General features: G+C 38.1%; 1 protein-coding gene across 3 annotated transcripts in view; it reads left to right on the plus strand.

Moving 5' to 3' along the window:
- ap2b1 (adaptor related protein complex 2 subunit beta 1) overlaps positions 1–18,086 on the plus strand; it is a 56,783-nt gene that overhangs the window by 1,549 nt on the left and 37,148 nt on the right. For 2 of the 3 annotated variants that reach the window (XM_079608529.1, XM_079608530.1), the window contains exons 2-9: positions 642–742; positions 1,241–1,295; positions 3,102–3,207; positions 3,303–3,438; positions 3,519–3,764; positions 11,857–12,047; positions 17,066–17,287; positions 17,482–17,602. In XM_079608529.1, coding sequence (XP_079464655.1) covers positions 1,259–1,295; positions 3,102–3,207; positions 3,303–3,438; positions 3,519–3,764; positions 11,857–12,047; positions 17,066–17,287; positions 17,482–17,602 — 1,059 coding nt within the window. In that variant the 5' untranslated portion in view covers positions 642–742; positions 1,241–1,258. Of the gene's footprint in view, positions 1–535; positions 743–1,240; positions 1,296–3,101; positions 3,208–3,302; positions 3,439–3,518; positions 3,765–11,856; positions 12,048–17,065; positions 17,288–17,481; positions 17,603–18,086 lie in introns of those variants that run through there. The other variant, XM_079608528.1, reaches the window with a different exon arrangement.

Here is an 18,086-nt window from a genome sequence, read left to right on the forward strand (position 1 = left end):
GACGTAGATGTGACGTGAGCAACCTGTAGGTCTTCTAGTAGCTGTGCCGAGAGAAATCTGAATCATTCCCTTCCGAATCTCGCAGAGACGGAGAGCGTGGGTATTTGCTGTCCATGAGCTAGTAACGGGAGCAACTTTATCACTCTCTATGGGCTTCTCCCTTGACTTTATGCCTCCACGTCCTCCCGATTGCTTGCGAGCTTCTCTGCCTGTCCATACGGTAATTTTTCGACTTGTGCGACAGTCGCGCGGGTATGACGCAATCGTTAGCCTGTTTTTACAAAAACTGCTTCTACGGGGCCATAACGTAAGATACAAGGTAATGGAGCCTTTTATACATGTTCGTGTTTCTTTAGAAATAAACAATGGACAAACGGTGTCTTTAAACGCCTCAGATGTAAAGTTATTCGCTGTCAAAGTGACGCCAAAATGAATGGGAGTCAATGGAATGCTAACAGCAGGTGGGGGTCCGCTAGCCAATGGCGGCGCCCAGGTCGGCTTCAATATCTTTCGGAACACTGCCCCCCTGATCTCAACAGAGATGGTTGGTGTAACGTCTGTGTGGCTCCGATCTCACACATGCTTCTTGTTTATTGGTTCCTCTCTTCATTTTGTTTTTCCGGGTGCGCTCCATCTTCCAGCGTCCGACCAAGCTGTGGCAGAAACCGCATCTTCCATCTCCCCGCCGGGAAGAGCTCCAAAAATAACCAAATATTAATCGCTTCGATTCTTACATCCCTTTGTGCGTATATAATTTTTGTGTTTTCATCAATTGTTTGCATTGTAATTAAGACAGGACAGATACCTGTATTTGAGTCGATAAAATCCTGCTTCCAGGGTTTTCACTAGCTTAGCATAGCTGGATCATTTTGGGTCACGCCCAATTAATAAACTTAACAATCATTAGAGTTGTGAGGTGCAGCTGCAAATATTATATCTGACATATATGTTTTATTATGTAACGTCTTGTTACTGTGGTTATGTTACTGTGCTGTTGTCTGTTCGTGTAGCAAATGGTCTACATAACTGTTCCTGATGATTTCCTGTGAAAAATGGGAATTGCAGACATGTTTCAAATTTGTATCGGTTTTCTAATTTCATGACCGTTAATGAAAATGTCCAGTTGACAATCAAATATATTTTGAGATTATATTATTGTTGATTTAATGCATTGTTAAAAGGTTTATCTGTCAATTTTCTTTATATTTAACGTTACTTTAATTTATTCCCTTGTCTTCAGATCTGAGAAGCTGTCAGAATGACTGACTCCAAGTATTTTACCACCAACAAAAAAGGCAAGTGAATTTAAAATCTGCTTAAATATGTTAATTTCAGCTATGGGCTGGTCTTATGATTTAAAATGAAATTATTTTAAACCCCCAAACAATTTGATATATTTATACATGTTTTTAAGATTTAAGATTGTGAGACATGATATAGTCTAGTAGTGGTGTAATTTTGTAGTATGCAACTATGCATAAGGACCGGATTCAAATCCTAAAATATATATATATATATATCTTTTTTTTTTTTTACTATGAACCAAGCAAAATTGAAACTGAACTCGACTGCCAGTGATTGCCCTCAATGCCCTGCATTTTCATGTATAGAAAACAGCAGAACTGACTTTTTGATGATCATTTATTTTCGTGGGAAAACCCCCAAAATAATGATGTATAATAAAACTTTACTTAAACTATTACTGTAATAATTCCTGTGTACTTTTAAATTATGAAGCAAGAACATACCTTATTAATGCCTACTTTTGCTGCTCCAGAACATTACAAATATTAGAAGGCCTGGATAAAATCAGTCCTCCACGTATTCTGTAGTTTATAGAAACAAATTAATTTGGACACGTCAAGGCTAAACTACACTTTATCTTTGTGTTTGAGCATTTTGTGAATCAGAGGTTGTTCTCTGTAATCTCTGTAATCAATTTAATTGATATATAGGCTAAATACAAAATGCTAATACTGTTACAATTTAATAATTTGTCAAACTTTGGACAGATTTCCCGGCTCACAAAAACTCCTTGGTCAAAATTACAGTCCTTGGCTAAATTACACATTTTGGCTTCAAAAGGCGACGACTTTGGGGCACTTTTTATTTTGTACCTACAATAATCATGGAACTTAATTATTAAATGTTAAAAATATTAGTATAATTTTTATTTTATTTTTTTGGTAGTTGTATTTAAAATATTTGGCCATTTGGCTCAAAAATATGAAGAGGCTCATGCTCCCTCGGTTTGAATGAGCACGACGCCTCTGTGAATGTGCACTCGTTTCTGTCAAAGACCTACAGTACGAGAAGAGGACACGCACAGTTCCTTGATCTTTCCAGTTTGCACACAGGCACTCACGTACAAGCAGCATTGATACAGATTTGAATGTGGATACCATATGGGAACAATGTGAAATGTATGATACCGAATGTGATCTAGAATGTTTCTAGATCATATTTTATTGAATGTATATGAAGTAGTGTGTTTTCAGGTGATTTTAGGGGTATTAAGTAACAATGTAAAATAATTTTGATAAACAGAAAATATATTTGATTTGTACGTATCAAGAACAATCTAGTGATTCATTTAAATTGGTTAATTCATTTAAAAGGGATAATGTTGCTATTTTAAAAACATTAATCAAATTGTTTTGAGTTCATTCTGATTAAATATAGTGTAACGTAATAGTGCCATTTTAAAGGTTCCTAAATTGGTTTTGGAGGTCTCCTAAAATAGGTTTACATGCATTCAAGGTAAAAAAAAAAAAACACTTTAATTTTCTCATAATATATATTGCAGCATCTGTTATTTTCTCACAGTGTCTGAAATGTTTCGATCAAGGATTCGGTCTCTCTGAAGCCCTTCTTTTTGAAAGCCTACTCTGCTCTTATTGGTCGGATGGGCCAGTCTGTTCTGTTGTGATTGCTCTACATCGTGTGTTAGAAATAAAACGGCCATTACCATATCTGAATTTTAGCTTCGGAAGCATAATCTGTGAACTTAAATGCTTCTGTTGTGTTCTATAGAAATTGTATCAGTATCAGCCTTTGAAAACCTCAGATAAGACCACTAATCATGTTACTCTCTGTTTCAGGTGAAATCTTTGAGCTGAAGGCTGAGCTAAACAATGAGAAGAAGGAGAAGAGGAAAGAGGCGGTGAAGAAAGTCATTGCAGCCATGACAGTGGGCAAGGATGTCAGGTGCTTCGACTCGTTTATCACCATTGCACAATCAAAGATGGACTCTCACTTCCCACATTATGAATTCAGCTAATATCTTTTCACTGCTTCTTTAGTTCCTTGTTTCCAGATGTGGTAAACTGCATGCAGACCGATAACCTGGAGCTGAAGAAACTGGTTTACCTGTACCTTATGAACTATGCCAAGAGTCAACCTGACATGGCCATCATGGCCGTTAACAGCTTTGTAAAGGTAAGACTTTTGGATCAATCTGATCAGATATCAGTGTTTGTGTAATTCTGATTGTCTGAAGTCGTTCTTTCCCTTTTCAGGACTGCGAGGATCCAAACCCACTGATCCGAGCTCTGGCTGTGCGTACAATGGGCTGTATTCGTGTGGATAAGATCACTGAGTACTTGTGCGAGCCTCTGCGAAAGTGTCTGAAGGATGAGGACCCCTATGTGAGGAAGACCGCAGCAGTGTGTGTGGCCAAACTTCATGACATCAACGCCCAGATGGTGGAGGACCAGGGCTTCCTGGATTCTCTCAGGGACCTGATCGCTGACTCCAACCCCATGGTTAGACACTTTTGATCTAAATTCACCGAATGCATGGAGGGCGTGCGATATTTACTAGAAATTATATCTCAATATTTTCTTGGATTTAATCGGTAATGATAATTAGATGATATTTTGCGTTGTGTGTTGGTACCTTTGGCAGGTTTAGGACTGCCGTGAAAAGCTGATATTCTTCATATTCTCTGTGGTGGTCAGTTCACAGCAGTGACAGAAATGATCTTTTCCAATAAGTTTAAATAGATTTACTTTTATAAAGCCATTTTTAACCTATTTAAATGTATGCATCATCGTTTGTGTCAAATTCTTACATTTAATCAATAAATTCAGTTAGAATAATAAGACACAGTAGGGCTGCTACCAATAAAATTAAATCAGTATCAACCTAATTCATCTTTACACAGTGGAAACACAAAAACTGCCTCTGAAGTGGCATATAGAAGTATTTACACAGACTGTTTAACGCAGCTCAGTGGGACATGGATGCATTTAAACTTCAGTAACAAATTCATAAATGTTTTAAAAACGTTGAATATTGATCTTTCGAACGTATTTAAAAGACACTTTAAATGTGAAATTAAAACTGCCAATAGGTAGCAGAAAGTCACTGTTAATGAGCGAGTCATTGAGTTTCAACCATTTCATTCAAACGGTCGATTCATTCAGGTACAAAGCATTTGTCTGTCTTAATGAGTGAGTCATTGAATCATTAATTTAAACGATTCGTTCATTCTTTCCTGTGGCTTTGTTTGGAACTATTTTCGATGGCAAAATAGAGCAAAAACAGGCAATATTGTGTCTAAAATGTAAGTCACTTAAAGGAATAGTTCACTTAAAAATTCTGTCATCATGTACTCTCCTCAAGTTGTTTCAAACCTGCATGAATTTATTTCTGCTGAACACAAAAGTAATCTTTTGAAGAATGTTACTAAACAGTTGATGTACCCCATTTAGCTCCATAGTATTTTTTTTTCCTACTATGGAAGTCAATGGGATCCATCAACTGTCTGGTGTTGTGGAAAATTACTCAATATTAAAACCTGGATGAAGGAGACAAAGTCGATTCTCAAGAGATTAAACAAAGTATTTTATTTCATGCATGAAATAAGCGTTCAACATACAGACAGTGTCTAAGTATGAGAAGGCCCATGGCATTCTCACGCAGAGAGCATCTGACATGAGAAGGCGAAGGCTAGTCCCTTTCGCCAAGGTTATATACCCTAACACACCCTGTGTAAAAATCCTTTGTTACCTTAAATGGAGATGTCTTAGCTCATTATCTCATGTCCAACCCAAATTCTAACTGGTCTGAGCAACATCATGTCTGCAAAAGTTTCCTGTTGTTAGCTGCTGCTCTTTTTCACACATCTTGTCTATCTTTAGTTCGATCAAAGCTGCGCACATATTTTTCACACATAGTCTTCACATGACATAGTGAACATTTTGTTCCTTCAAGCTTGTTCTAACTTACAGATATAAAACTTAGTTTTATATCTTTAATAATGTGCTTTTGATTATATTCTTTTAAATGCTTATGAGTAAAAATGAAAGTTCAACGTTAATACAAGTTGTACCCATACAAAAGCAAAAGAAACACATCTAAATGTAAAATTTCCATAACAATCCCCCATATGTTCATTCAAAGAACATACACACAATTTTACATTTACTCTTCCATAATCATAGTAATTCACAACAGGTAAATTTTTCCATGGTTACTTAATTTCCTAGTCAAACTCATGTTCGCTCTTGTTCTCATAATCCTCATCATCATCAGCCACTAACACCTTAACTTCGTCCTCTGGTGCTCTACTTATCACTGTTGTGTATTCCCCTGGACTCATTCTCATACTCATCATTGTTACAGTCACTGCCTTAGCCGTGATTCTAGAAATACAATTCATTAAACATGGAATCATCAAAAGAAAAATCAAAATCAAACATCCGATTGGCATAATGGTACTTATTAACAATTTCGTCCACCCCTGCAGGCCCAAGAACCAATTATCTAGTGAAGATGACATTTCATCTGGAGTGGCTACGACCATTTTCATGTGTTCTATTATGTCTGATACTTTTTGAAAGACGTCAGTCAAATTAAAACAACAAGAGGTTCTTAACATTTTGCATATTTTCAAATAAACCTCCTACATCTAAAAGTCCTGGATAACAGCACCCCATCCATTTCTTAGGAAGGGTGTGCACATACTGTTCAAGCTGTTGTCTCTCCGAGGTCATCGTCGTCACCTGGACATGTGATATTTGTACCATTAGATGTTATACATTTGTTATTATTCATGATTATCGTGGTTTTACAGTGTGCTGTACCAGCCATTATTGCCCCTTGTTGGGTCCCTAATTTACATAAACATACGTCGCCTAATTGCGGTTTCACTGCCCATACCCTGTCAAAGTCTCTAGTACTGTGTTCTGATGGGTTCTGGCATTTGACTTTCTTTGGAGATATTGATTTGATTTCTATAGAATTTTCACATTCAGTAATTTCTACATAGTACATGGAATTAACCCTATTAATTCTCCTAAATTTTCAGTGATTTCTTCTAATTCCAAAAACTCTGGCATCACTCTAATATTCTAATTTAATCACCCTGAAGTGAGACATACCCCGCCTTGGTCAATAGACCCTCTCTGATAGCATCCTGATTACCTCCGTACACATATTGCCCTTGACATGGATCCTTACAAAAATACATGGTCTTACCCCATTTTCCCTTTGTCATTTTCACCTCTATATGCTATCATCTCGTGCTAGGCTTACAGCCACACCAATTAAGAGGATAAGATTTAGTGACCTATTGCCACACATTACAACCTTGTCAGGCGAGAAAATGTTCTTGTTTGAACGATATCAGTCCCGTTTCTCGATGTATTTTTGGTCTCAGGGCAGGTCTAGTTGATATGATCAGACAGGTTATTTCAATGCCCACGCCGTTAAAGTTCCACAAAGTCCTTGATACAGTTCTGACCACTCCTGAAATTGCACAATCGTCTCTTACTATTGATTCGTCTGCTCTCCAGTGACGGTGGTTTTCAAATTGGTAACCTACGGGATGACACGTCTCTGGTTAGTCTGATCTCTGTTTGGCACTCGTTAGCTTTGAGTGGGATTTCTTCTTCCGTTGCAGCTACCGCATGAGCTAATGCTTCTCGACTTTCACCGCATTTTGAGTTGTCAGCAAAACCTGGAATGGTCCCTGTCACCTTTTCGCCTTCCAATGCTTTCGTCTCAGATCCTTTATCAACACGAACTCTCCTCGGAAGCTGTGCAGGGCCGTCTCAGCTGGCTCTGGAACTGCTGCCTGGACCTGTTTTGAGATATCACAGAACACCTTATCCAGCTCAACACAATATTGCAACATGTCATGCTCACAAATAGTGGTGTCAGGCAATGTTCGAGGATTTCGTGCCTCCCAGTCCATCTGAGGTGGGCGAGCAAACAGAATCTCAAATGGTGAGAGCTGTGCGCGTCCCCTCTTTCTCATTCTCATGTAAGTTAGCTCCTCCCGCTTCCGGATGTACCCAGGAATGCTTCAACTGCTGAAATTGCACTGTTTACAAAATGTGAACCATTGCCACTTAATAATTTTTCAGGATTTGAAATTCCCATGGTGGGACAATTTCTTGTAGGAATAGTTTTGCCATTCCTTTTTTAATCTGCCTTTGTTGTTGGCATGGCTTCTACCCATTCTGAAAACATGTCGACTGCCACTATGCAGTATCTCTTTTTGTCAGATTTTGATAATTCAATATAATCGAGCATTACATTTGAGAATGGTCTCTGCGGCCTGGGATGCCCCTCTGTCTCATTGCCTGACCCCTCCCCACATTGTTAATACCACAAATCAAACATCTGCTGCAAAAATCTGCTGCCACTGTGGAAAAAAACTTTGGTAAATCAGTTATTTTGCATAATAGTAAACATCTCCATTTGTTTCTGGGGCCCCATTGTCCATTTTTATATTCACGGCCTGCCTTCTTCCATTTCTCTTTATCATAGGCAGAAGCGTTGTTGTTGTTGCATCGCTTCTGTCACCTAGTTCCTCATTCAGCTGTATTGCTATGGTTATCTGAACAGGAAGTCGAGCTACAGCCTTCGCTGCTAAACTCTGACACCCTGTTTTCCTTAGAAACGTCATCACTACCCGAAGTATGAGCCTGGCACTTACAAACTGCCACTTCCTTTTTAGTGGATACTGCATTTTATTTTGCCTATAGTCGGATTTGGTCTTTATTTGAATCGGCTCACAATCTGCAATCAGACCTACATAATTTTTTATCAGTAGCCCATAAACATTTTGGAAACTCTCTCCAACCCGTCTGTTATGACAGGGAGTTGTGTTAAACTTAGTCTGTTCAGTTTCACTTCCTCATCCAACACTGTGACTGCTCCCAAACTTCTGTGTTTCATGACATGGCTATTTGGTGCCTTCACTTTGGCAGATCATTCTTTTTTGATCTATTATGACCCAGTCGGTCAGTTCATGGCACCTGGCCATGAAGGGACCCGCGTCACGCCATTCAGCCTTCACTGGTTTGGCCAGCGATATGAGGCTTGTGCATTTTCCATGTCATAAAACACTGTCTGTTTGTCAGTCAATTTCACATTCAAAACACACCATTGGTCAGTCCAATACACATAGTCAGTCGTCACAATTTCTATGTCAACATTAAATCATTGCTGCGCATATTCATCATCATGATCAGTGCTTACATGAGAAGTGCAATGTAAATCTGAGTCTCTCATAGATTCAGAAGATGGCAACACTCTGTCATGAGCCGCTTTGTGGTCAGACATGTGTCAGAAATTTGCCATTCATATACAAACAGAGAAAAATCCTCTGTGCTTTCAGTTTCATGCGTCATTCTCATGTCAGCTGATAAGCCCTGATCACCACAGTAAACAAAAACACCCTACTTACAAAGTAAATCCCTTCGCATTAAATTCACTGGGCATAACTTAGTAATTAAAAAACAATGCACATTATTATTTTATTTTTCCCCTTCAATTAAACACTCAAGTGTTTTCGAATATTGTTCTATGACCACATGACCAGTTGCACTTCTGGAAGAAGTCGTCTTCCCAGATAGTGGAACTGTTTTTTCAAACTTTGTCGCTTTAATTACCAAATTGGAAGCTCCCGTGTCAAGCAGAAATAGTAAAGATACGTCATTAACAGTCATTTCTATCAAGGGTAAAGAAAAATTAGCCTTATAGAAAAACCCTAGCAAGCAAGTCTTCATTGCATAGAGCAGAATCAGAAAATAAAGGTAAATTATACTCATCTGCTGGAGAGACAGGAACCCCCGTCGCTCACCCCCTCCTCCTCCTTTCAATCCGCCTGATTCCTGCCTTTGCCGTGTGGGCAATCATTATACCAATGTCCTTTAAGTCCATATTTGAAACATTTGTCTGGATCATAGGGCTCTTGGCGTTGTTGTTGACAGTTTGGTCCTTTTCCACGACCACGTCCTCTGCCTCTTCCTCTGCCATTGCCTCTCTGGTTCTGTTGGTGATGGGTGGAGTCGTTGTTGCCCATATACACACCTTGCATTGTTACCAGGGCCAACATGAGGTCTTTGTCTTGCTTGGCTGCGTTGATTTTTCGCTGCACTTTCATGATGTCTTCATGATGTTTTGCGTGTCGTCTCATTTCTGCTGTGGAGGCCATTGCCATCCGACACAGCTCTTTTGAATTGCTTTTGAAATGTCACTGTCCAATCCATCCAAGAACAAAGTCTTTACCTTCATTTTCTGGAGGGCTGCAGAGCGGTGGTGGTTGTTCGTGTGGTGCGTTAGGCGACCACGACCACGTCCTTCTGCGGCTGCTGGAATCTGGTTAGGATTGCGAGGAGGTGGAAGATGAGCCGGATGAGTCCTGTCCTCCTCTCTTATTCTCACAAAACAAAAACAAACAAAAAAACAATGCCATTATAGGGAGAAGAAGAAACAATGTCAGACGTCATTTTTCAAAGATACGTCATTTTTAAGATTGCATAATGCGTTTCTCTATGTGTCTTGTCTTTCCTCTTGACAACGTGAGTAGACCAATTTTGCTTTTGTTTTTGTCAAATGTGACACGCTTAAACCCCCATTGAACCCATATTGCTCTTTTAAATACGGCACATATTCATGATACCAAATTCCTATTGCTTTGTCCATTATTTTGTCCATTATTTTGTATGAACCCTTCGAGAAATCAACCTGTTCTCCATCCTTCTTTTTTGAATTTCCGTTACCCATTTTTACTTAGACAATTTTGTTTGTTCAATTTCCCTATATTAATTAATTTTATTAATCCATATTTGCGTATTTTTATTTATTATTTTATTACTTTATATTTACCTATAAATTTTCCTCTTTCCTTCTTCTTAATCAACAGTATTTATATTTGCGTATTTAAATATTTTCCCCCGCGTGGTCACCACGCACTATATTTACTGTGTTAATTCTCCTCTCAGCGTGGCCACCACGACATGCCTAAATTCGTCAATCTAGGACTTTCAAAATTGCCTGTCTCCGTCGATGCAGGTCTTTCCCAAACAAGTGCCTCCTCTAATGTCCGAAACTTCGAACGAGCACCTTGTCTGGTGTTTGAGAAATTTTCTATCAGACCTATTCTCAAAACTCTGGCCCTTTTAGAGAAGAATTAACACATGGCATTTGAGAACTTACTTTTAGGCTTATTCTCAAACCCTGTTTGGAAACGCTTATTCCAAAACTCTGACCCTTTTAGAAAAAATATTCAATACGCAAATAATTTTCTTATCCACCATGTGAATAATTTAAATTTTCTCTCACCGTCTTGTGAGTCTCACTGTCTGTGAGTTCTTTAATTGCGTCCACCTAGGTCGTCGTGAGGAGTTGAACAATTCTCTTTCCTCAAGCTTGAGGATATTGAGCCGTAGAGTGTTCTCTCGGGATGGCCAGTCAACTGTTCCCCTCACGACGATCATCGGTTTTGCAATCGCATCCTCGTCGCCATTTGTTGTGGAAAATTACTCAATATTAAAACCTGGATGAAGGAGACAAAGTCGATTCTCAAGAGATTAAACAAAGTATTTTATTTCATGCATGAAATAAGCGTTCAACATACAGACAGTGTCTAAGTATGAGAAGGCCCATGGCATTCTCACGCAGAGAGCATCTGACATGAGAAGGCGAAGGCTAGTCCCTTTCGCCAAGGTTATATACCCTAACACACCCTGTGTAAAAATCCTTTGTTACCTTAAATGGAGATGTCTTAGCTCATTATCTCATGTCCAACCCAAATTCTAACTGGTCTGAGCAACATCATGTCTGCAAAAGTTTCCTGTTGTTAGCTGCTGCTCTTTTTCACACATCTTGTCTATCTTTAGTTCGATCAAAGCTGCGCACATATTTTTCACACATAGTCTTCACATGACATAGTGAACATTTTGTTCCTTCAAGCTTGTTCTAACTTACAGATATAAAACTTAGTTTTATATCTTTAATAATGTGCTTTTGATTATATTCTTTTAAATGCTTATGAGTAAAAATGAAAGTTCAACGTTAATACAAGTTGTACCCATACAAAAGCAAAAGAAACACATCTAAATGTAAAATTTCCATAACACTGGTTACCGACATTCTTCAAAATATCTTCTTTTGTGTTCAGCAGAAGAAAGACATTTATACAGGTTTGAAACAACTTGAGAGTAAATGATGACAGAATTTAAATTTTAAGTGAACTATTCAAGGTTCTTTATTCTTTTAATATTAACTTCTTGTTTATTGTTCTTGTTTATTATTTGTTGTATAAAATCAAAATACTATTTGTAATCGGCAATCTCCATGTGATAATGATTAACTATATTAAATAATATAAATATATAAGACATACAGAGGTATTTTTGCCCCCTTATCTTGAATATTGGGTGCATCTAAATGCATTATAGACTAAATCACGCAGTGAAAGCGTGCTCCCTAAACTACACTACATCCCGTAGTGTATGCGTGAACTCTTTAGGTGTGTTTTTGTAAAATGAGGAACATACTCGATAATGTCAGATTGCATACACATTCACAGTACACTAATATCTGAATTTCTCACAGGTTGTGGCAAATGCAGTGGCTGCTCTGTCTGAGATCAGCGAGTCTCACCCCAACAGCAACCTCCTGGACCTTAATCCCCAGAACATCAACAAGCTCCTGACGGCCCTCAACGAGTGCACTGAGTGGGGCCAGATCTTCATCCTGGACTGCCTCTCCAACTACAACCCCAAAGACGAGCGTGAGGCCCAGAGGTGAGGCAATAATGATCCTCATATGTTTATTTATCTCTACAGGTGTATGAGATTAAGGAGTGTGAATTAAGTTTCCAAAAAAAAATGAAGATTTGCTTGTTTTGCTTGTTTGTAGGGCTGCAAAATGTGGTTATATAGCCAATCAATTTGACTATAAGATAATAATAGTTGTTATTACTAAAATAAAAACAAAATACAAAATTACTAATGTAATACTTCACAGTAAAATAAAAATGTATATTTAAGAAAAATATTAATAATAATTAGGGGTGGGCGATATACCGGTAGACACGATTAACTGGTACAAATTTGTCAACCGGTAGAGATTTTGGACTATCGTCTCTATCCCGGTTACGCTCATGTGACGTTGCTGTGCTGCGCGGTCACGAAACTTAATGTTTGCATGTGTTTTTAATAGGGCCGGGACTCGGTTAAAAAAATTAATCTAATTAATTAGAGGCTTTGTAATTAATTAATCGAAATTAATCGCATTTTAATCGCATATAAATATTTGACCTGAGAACAGTGAGAAGTAATTTTTTTCACATGGATTTTTTGTATACCATTGAATAATGTCTGAATACATAAGCTTAAGCAACAAAATATTGTTTATTTTTGTTTAACCAAGTCCAGCAGACCAGTGCTATTTTTGCCATTAAGTGTAACGTTAGCAATAGCCGTTCCGAATTCCTTGTTGCACAGCTTGCACACAACCATGCTCTTATAGGTTGTAAATAGTTTTTTCTTTGACACTGGTGGCTCATTCGATTTTGTTGTGTTATCCTCCTCGTCCGTCTCTCCCCCAATTTCACACAATAGATGTAAATAGAACGTTTTTAAAGCTAGCTAGCAACTGCTCACGCTGTTTAGTCCTGGACGTGTGTTGATGCGCGCGCGACCGACCGACAGCGCAGGCAGTTGCTAGGCGATAAGTTGAGTTTACGGACACAGGATTGGATGTAACGTTACACAACCATGAAGAAAACAAAGTAACAGTAGACGGAAACGGTTTAATTTGGTGCTCCAGTATAATCGGTCCGCCTAAACTCATCCAGTGAGAAACGTTCCGCGGTGCAAAAATAAGTGCGATTAAAATGCGTTAAAAATGTTTAACGCGTTATTTTTTGTGTAATTAATTAATCTTAATTAACGCGTTAAAGTCCCGGCCCTAGTTTTTAAGCACTGCGGTTTAAAAACAGCTGATTTTAAACCGTTGAACTTGAAGCGCAATTAGCAGCGAAAGACAACTCAATTCAGTATATGGGCACGCTCTCTGAGAGACGGTTTCTCAAGCCCCGTTCACACCGCCAGCGATTTTGTCGCTGTGTGTCGCTAGTCTCTGTACTGTGAAGTCGCTTGTGGGCGTTGGTAGTGCTGTCGCTCTAATGTTATTGGTTGACTGGACGTCTGGCCATATCTATACTAAATACCATCACAAGTGATAACTAACTTTATATTATTTTAATTTGACTAGAAATTATAGGCTCAAAAGAAACAGTATGCTGTTGGGAGAGTGTTTTTATATTCCCATAGCAGTATTCAGTGGATTAAATCATTTACTAGATTAACGATCGTTCAAGCAACAAATTAAACTCACTCATACGGTCATAAATGACTAAAACGTCATTCGTATTTGACAAATAATACAGTTTCTTGTCTCTAGTAGTCAACACAATGCAGGGGAAACTGTAAAGTGAACTGCAGCAGTGCTAAACTTGCATCAAAAACTTACAACACTCGAACTATAAATGAATTAAACTCACTGAGACTGTCGACAGTTTATTTTCCATGCATCATTTTATTATATCCATGAATGTGGTTAGTCAAATCATATAAAACAGTGAAATCGCCCTCGAACTCTGTCTTGCCTGCACTCCGAGACGGTGACGTAACGTGAGCTCCACTGAAAGTCTTCTTTCCTATTGGTTGTCGATCGCGAAAATCGCTTCTCATTTGCATAAAGTTGAAATTTCTGAACTTTTGTCGCTTGTCTCCTGTCGCTTGACACGCCCACATTCTGTCGCCAACGGTCACTGTCGCTCGTGTCGCCGGAAGTCGCCAGCGCTCCATTGAAATGAATGGGATCTTGTCGCTTTGTCGCTGCGTGCCGCTGGCGGTGTGAACGGGGCTTCAGCGCTGTCTGAGAGACGCGCGACATGAAGCCGCTGCTCATACAGCGCGTGAGAACTGAACTCAGTGCTTATTGCAGCCTATTTGGGCTTGAACGGTCAAAGTGACATGTATTTGCAGGTAAACAGAGTAATTTATGTCTTAAGTGAACGTAAACAGTTGAATAAATGATAAAAATAATAATAAATAAGGAAAAAATTATATAGTGCCCAGTGCTTAGTGAGAATGCCCAGGTAAACAAATATGTTTAGACTTGATTTTCCCCCAGTTTAGAAGTGAATGTGGCAACCAAGCTTTGTTTTAAAGGTCTGGAGCAGTTCATTTCATTACAGCCAAGTTTTCTTCCTCTCCTTTTACTATGAATTAGCTTTTTTTTTTTTTTACCTGCAGTTGATTAGAGGCTGTAAAAAACCTGTGCTGTCTGCTCTGACAGGTTAAGTTCAGGGGCCTCATTTATAAAACTGTGCGTAGGATCCTTACTAAAAGTGTACGTGCGCCTGAAAGCCGAAAATGGCGTACGCAAAAAAATATTCAGACTTATAAAACCGTGCGTACGCCAGAACCTGCGCAGGATTCACTTTATAAATCACACTCCGCGGAAGATTGTGCGCACATGCGTCTCCTCCCCGAAATAACCATATATGGAGCTTACAACGCCTAGTTTTACTATGCATATCCTCATCTGCATATCATTTACATATGATTATTCATCCACGTGATAACTTGTTTAACGGTAGGCCTACACGACATTAGGAAAATATGAAATACGGATGTGCCGTCACATTACATTAATTAAAATCATTTAGTAGCCTATCCTTGCCTTGTTTTTGAATAAATAAATCAAATAGTGTAAAATACATTTCAGAGAAAGTTTTTCTCAATCTTTTCCACTGACCAAATAGTATTTATAATTGATTTATATTTTTAATGGAAACAGATAGACCTTGTTGTGCATTAAATTTGCACAATCTGCTATTATCATGATAAGCCATTATCTCTGTAGTTAAAACATTAAAACACAACATGCTAAAGGAAAAGTGTTCAAAAGCATTGCATCCACGACAAATATGTATAGGCTATTTATTGAATAGGCCTATATATACATTTCTTTTTTTTTTCTTTTTTTTTTCTTTAGTAAATTTCATGTAGTTTAAGTGTTTAACTCCATTAATGAGATTAATCTAAATGTTTATATCAGAAGTAAAACATAGTTTAAATCATTATTTTATTTAAACTGTTATGGTTAACATGCACAGTATTTATGATTAGGACTCATAATGAAGATTTACTTCATCTGCCGTTAGATATGCGTCAGTTTCACTAAACGGCCCAACGCGCTCGCTGGCGCGAACATTTAAGGTATGCATATTTGCTTCAAGTGATAGGCTTGGTGAGTGAAATTATTTTTGTATTATCTTTCTGCATATGTCTAATTTTCTTTAGATTTTCTGTCTAAAAGTGACCAAAAAGACACCATCGGTGTCGCCAAACTGCTCCATCTCCAAAACGTTCGTACGCATGGGTCAGAGTTTGCGTGCAGGTGCGCACATTTTCCCGTCAAGTTTGTTTTTATAAATCACAACTTATGCGTCGGAAGTGGCGTACGCCTCTTTCAGGGCCTGTTTTGTGCGTACGCAACGGTTATAAATGAGGCCCCAGGCCTTTTCTCCCTGGTAAATGTCAACAACTGATTGTTGTAATTGGATTGTCAGTTGAAGAAGATTCATTATATACACCAGGAATATGATAACACTTATTTATTTTTAGTTTGAGGATAAACAGCAATCAAATTAATTAGTACTGCTTTAGAGTGAGCTGCATGTTACTATTGATTTCATTTCCTCAATTTTAAGAGGAGATGTGACGTTTTATTCTCATGGTATTCATTTTCCTTTTCAGACTGTTATTAAGAGAGAAACAGATTTGTTGGGGGATAAACCTCTGAGAGGAAATAGTGACTTGCCTTTTCTATTTAGGTCTAACACTTCTTTGATTCCATTCATAGAATTCATATGTAATTTAAATAGCAGCATGCATAACACTAGTGCAATACAAGCCATACAAAGTTCTTATGAAATAAGAATTGCTGCATAGATTTCACAAGATTTTAATAGGAAGATTAAAAAGGAAAAATTCAAATCAAGTTCTTTCCAGATTTGTTTTTTTTTTAATGCTGAGTTTGATTTAGGGGGCGTTTTACATGACACCGTTGTCAACTAAAAATGGAAAATCTTTAATCTCTTTTGGCCATTCATTTACTCAGAAATGGAGTTTTGGGGGCCTGAAAACGCAAACTTTCAAAAACTGGTTTCAGAATGCACGTTTTTGAAAATGATACTGTTATCATCTCCATGTCAACTACAAAAAAATGTGAATTTATGAAAACAGTGACATCATGCGCATGTGTATTTTCTTGTTCACTCTATAGGCGCGTAGTGTTTCTTTACAAAGTAACATCACCAACTACTGGCCTAGAATGCATAATACAGCGGTTTTAGTCGTTTTCGCGAATCCGTGTGAACGGGGATTGTAACACGCAAGAGAAAAACTTTTCAGTTTTTAGTAGTCAGTATGGCTCAAATTGCTTTGTGAAATGTTCAATTGTTATATTACCAGTGGAGGAATAAAATATACTATGTGATTTCTGATCATGTCAAATGAAAGTAAATAAAGAAGGACTCAGGACAGAACCTTGATGGACTCAACAACACTTTATATTACTTTTTGCTGTGTGTTGCCCACTAAGAAAAACATACTGTTACAGGGCAGATTTAAATTGTTTATGGCAAATTTTATAATCAACCTCTCCCAAATACAAAATTGAAAAACCAGGATTAATACAGATGAAAACACTCTTAAGCATAACTCCCTCTTCCTGTCTCTTTTAGTATCTGTGAGCGTGTGACTCCACGTCTCTCTCATGCTAACTCGGCTGTGGTGCTGTCGGCGGTGAAGGTACTGATGAAGTTTCTGGAGCTCCTGCCCAAAGACTCGGATTACTACAACACTCTTCTGAAGAAGCTCTCTCCTCCCCTTGTCACGCTGTTGTCTGGGGAACCAGAGGTCCAATATGTGGCCCTGAGGAACATTAACCTTATTGTGCAGAAACGGTTAGACTGCTGTTCTTATTTTTCAATCCTTTTTGTTTTCTGTGGAACTAGTTAGAGAGTTTTTAATGTGCTAATGACTCTGCCGTAGATGACTAAATGCAGTCACTAGATGGCAGTATTGTCCATTTGTCTGTTTGCTTGGCAATTCTGAATGTTTTGACTGAGAATAAGACGGTGATCTCTCTACCTTGCAGGCCTGAGATCTTGAAGCAAGAGATCAAAGTGTTCTTTGTCAAGTACAATGACCCCATCTACGTCAAGCTGGAGAAACTGGACATTATGATCCGCCTGGCCTCTCATGCCAACATTGCCCAGGTATTTCAAAAGCTGTTTGACTCTTAGCTTTTCAAGTCATTATGTTTTACATGCATAATGTTTCTAAGAGCAGGATATTCAACAAGAAAACAGTGTAGTAGCACATCAATATTATCCGTTATAGTCAGAGACACAACTTGTAGTCCGTGCTTGTTCTCATTAGTAGGCAGAGCTTATCCAGGGCTTTAAAAGTTCAAATAATAGAGATTATTCTGCAACTCTAATTAAAGCTGAATTAATTGCATCATTATTATCACCATCACATATGTAAATGTAGAGATCACACTCTCTTTCATAGATCCACACGATCCTAAATTTCCTGTGATGCTAGCAAGAAAAAAAATTAGCTAGAACATTGGTAGCATTCCCCTGAGATTTGGATTTTATTAACAGGAAAATGTATCAGCACTTTTCTTCAAATGAATGTTATATAACACTGTAATATTAATTAATGTGCAAATGGGCTGCTTTTTTATTTAGTCCT

Source organism: Phoxinus phoxinus (genome assembly GCF_949152265.1).
Source record: "Phoxinus phoxinus genome assembly, chromosome: 3".
In the NCBI taxonomy this organism is placed as follows: Eukaryota; Metazoa; Chordata; class Actinopteri; order Cypriniformes; family Leuciscidae; genus Phoxinus; species Phoxinus phoxinus.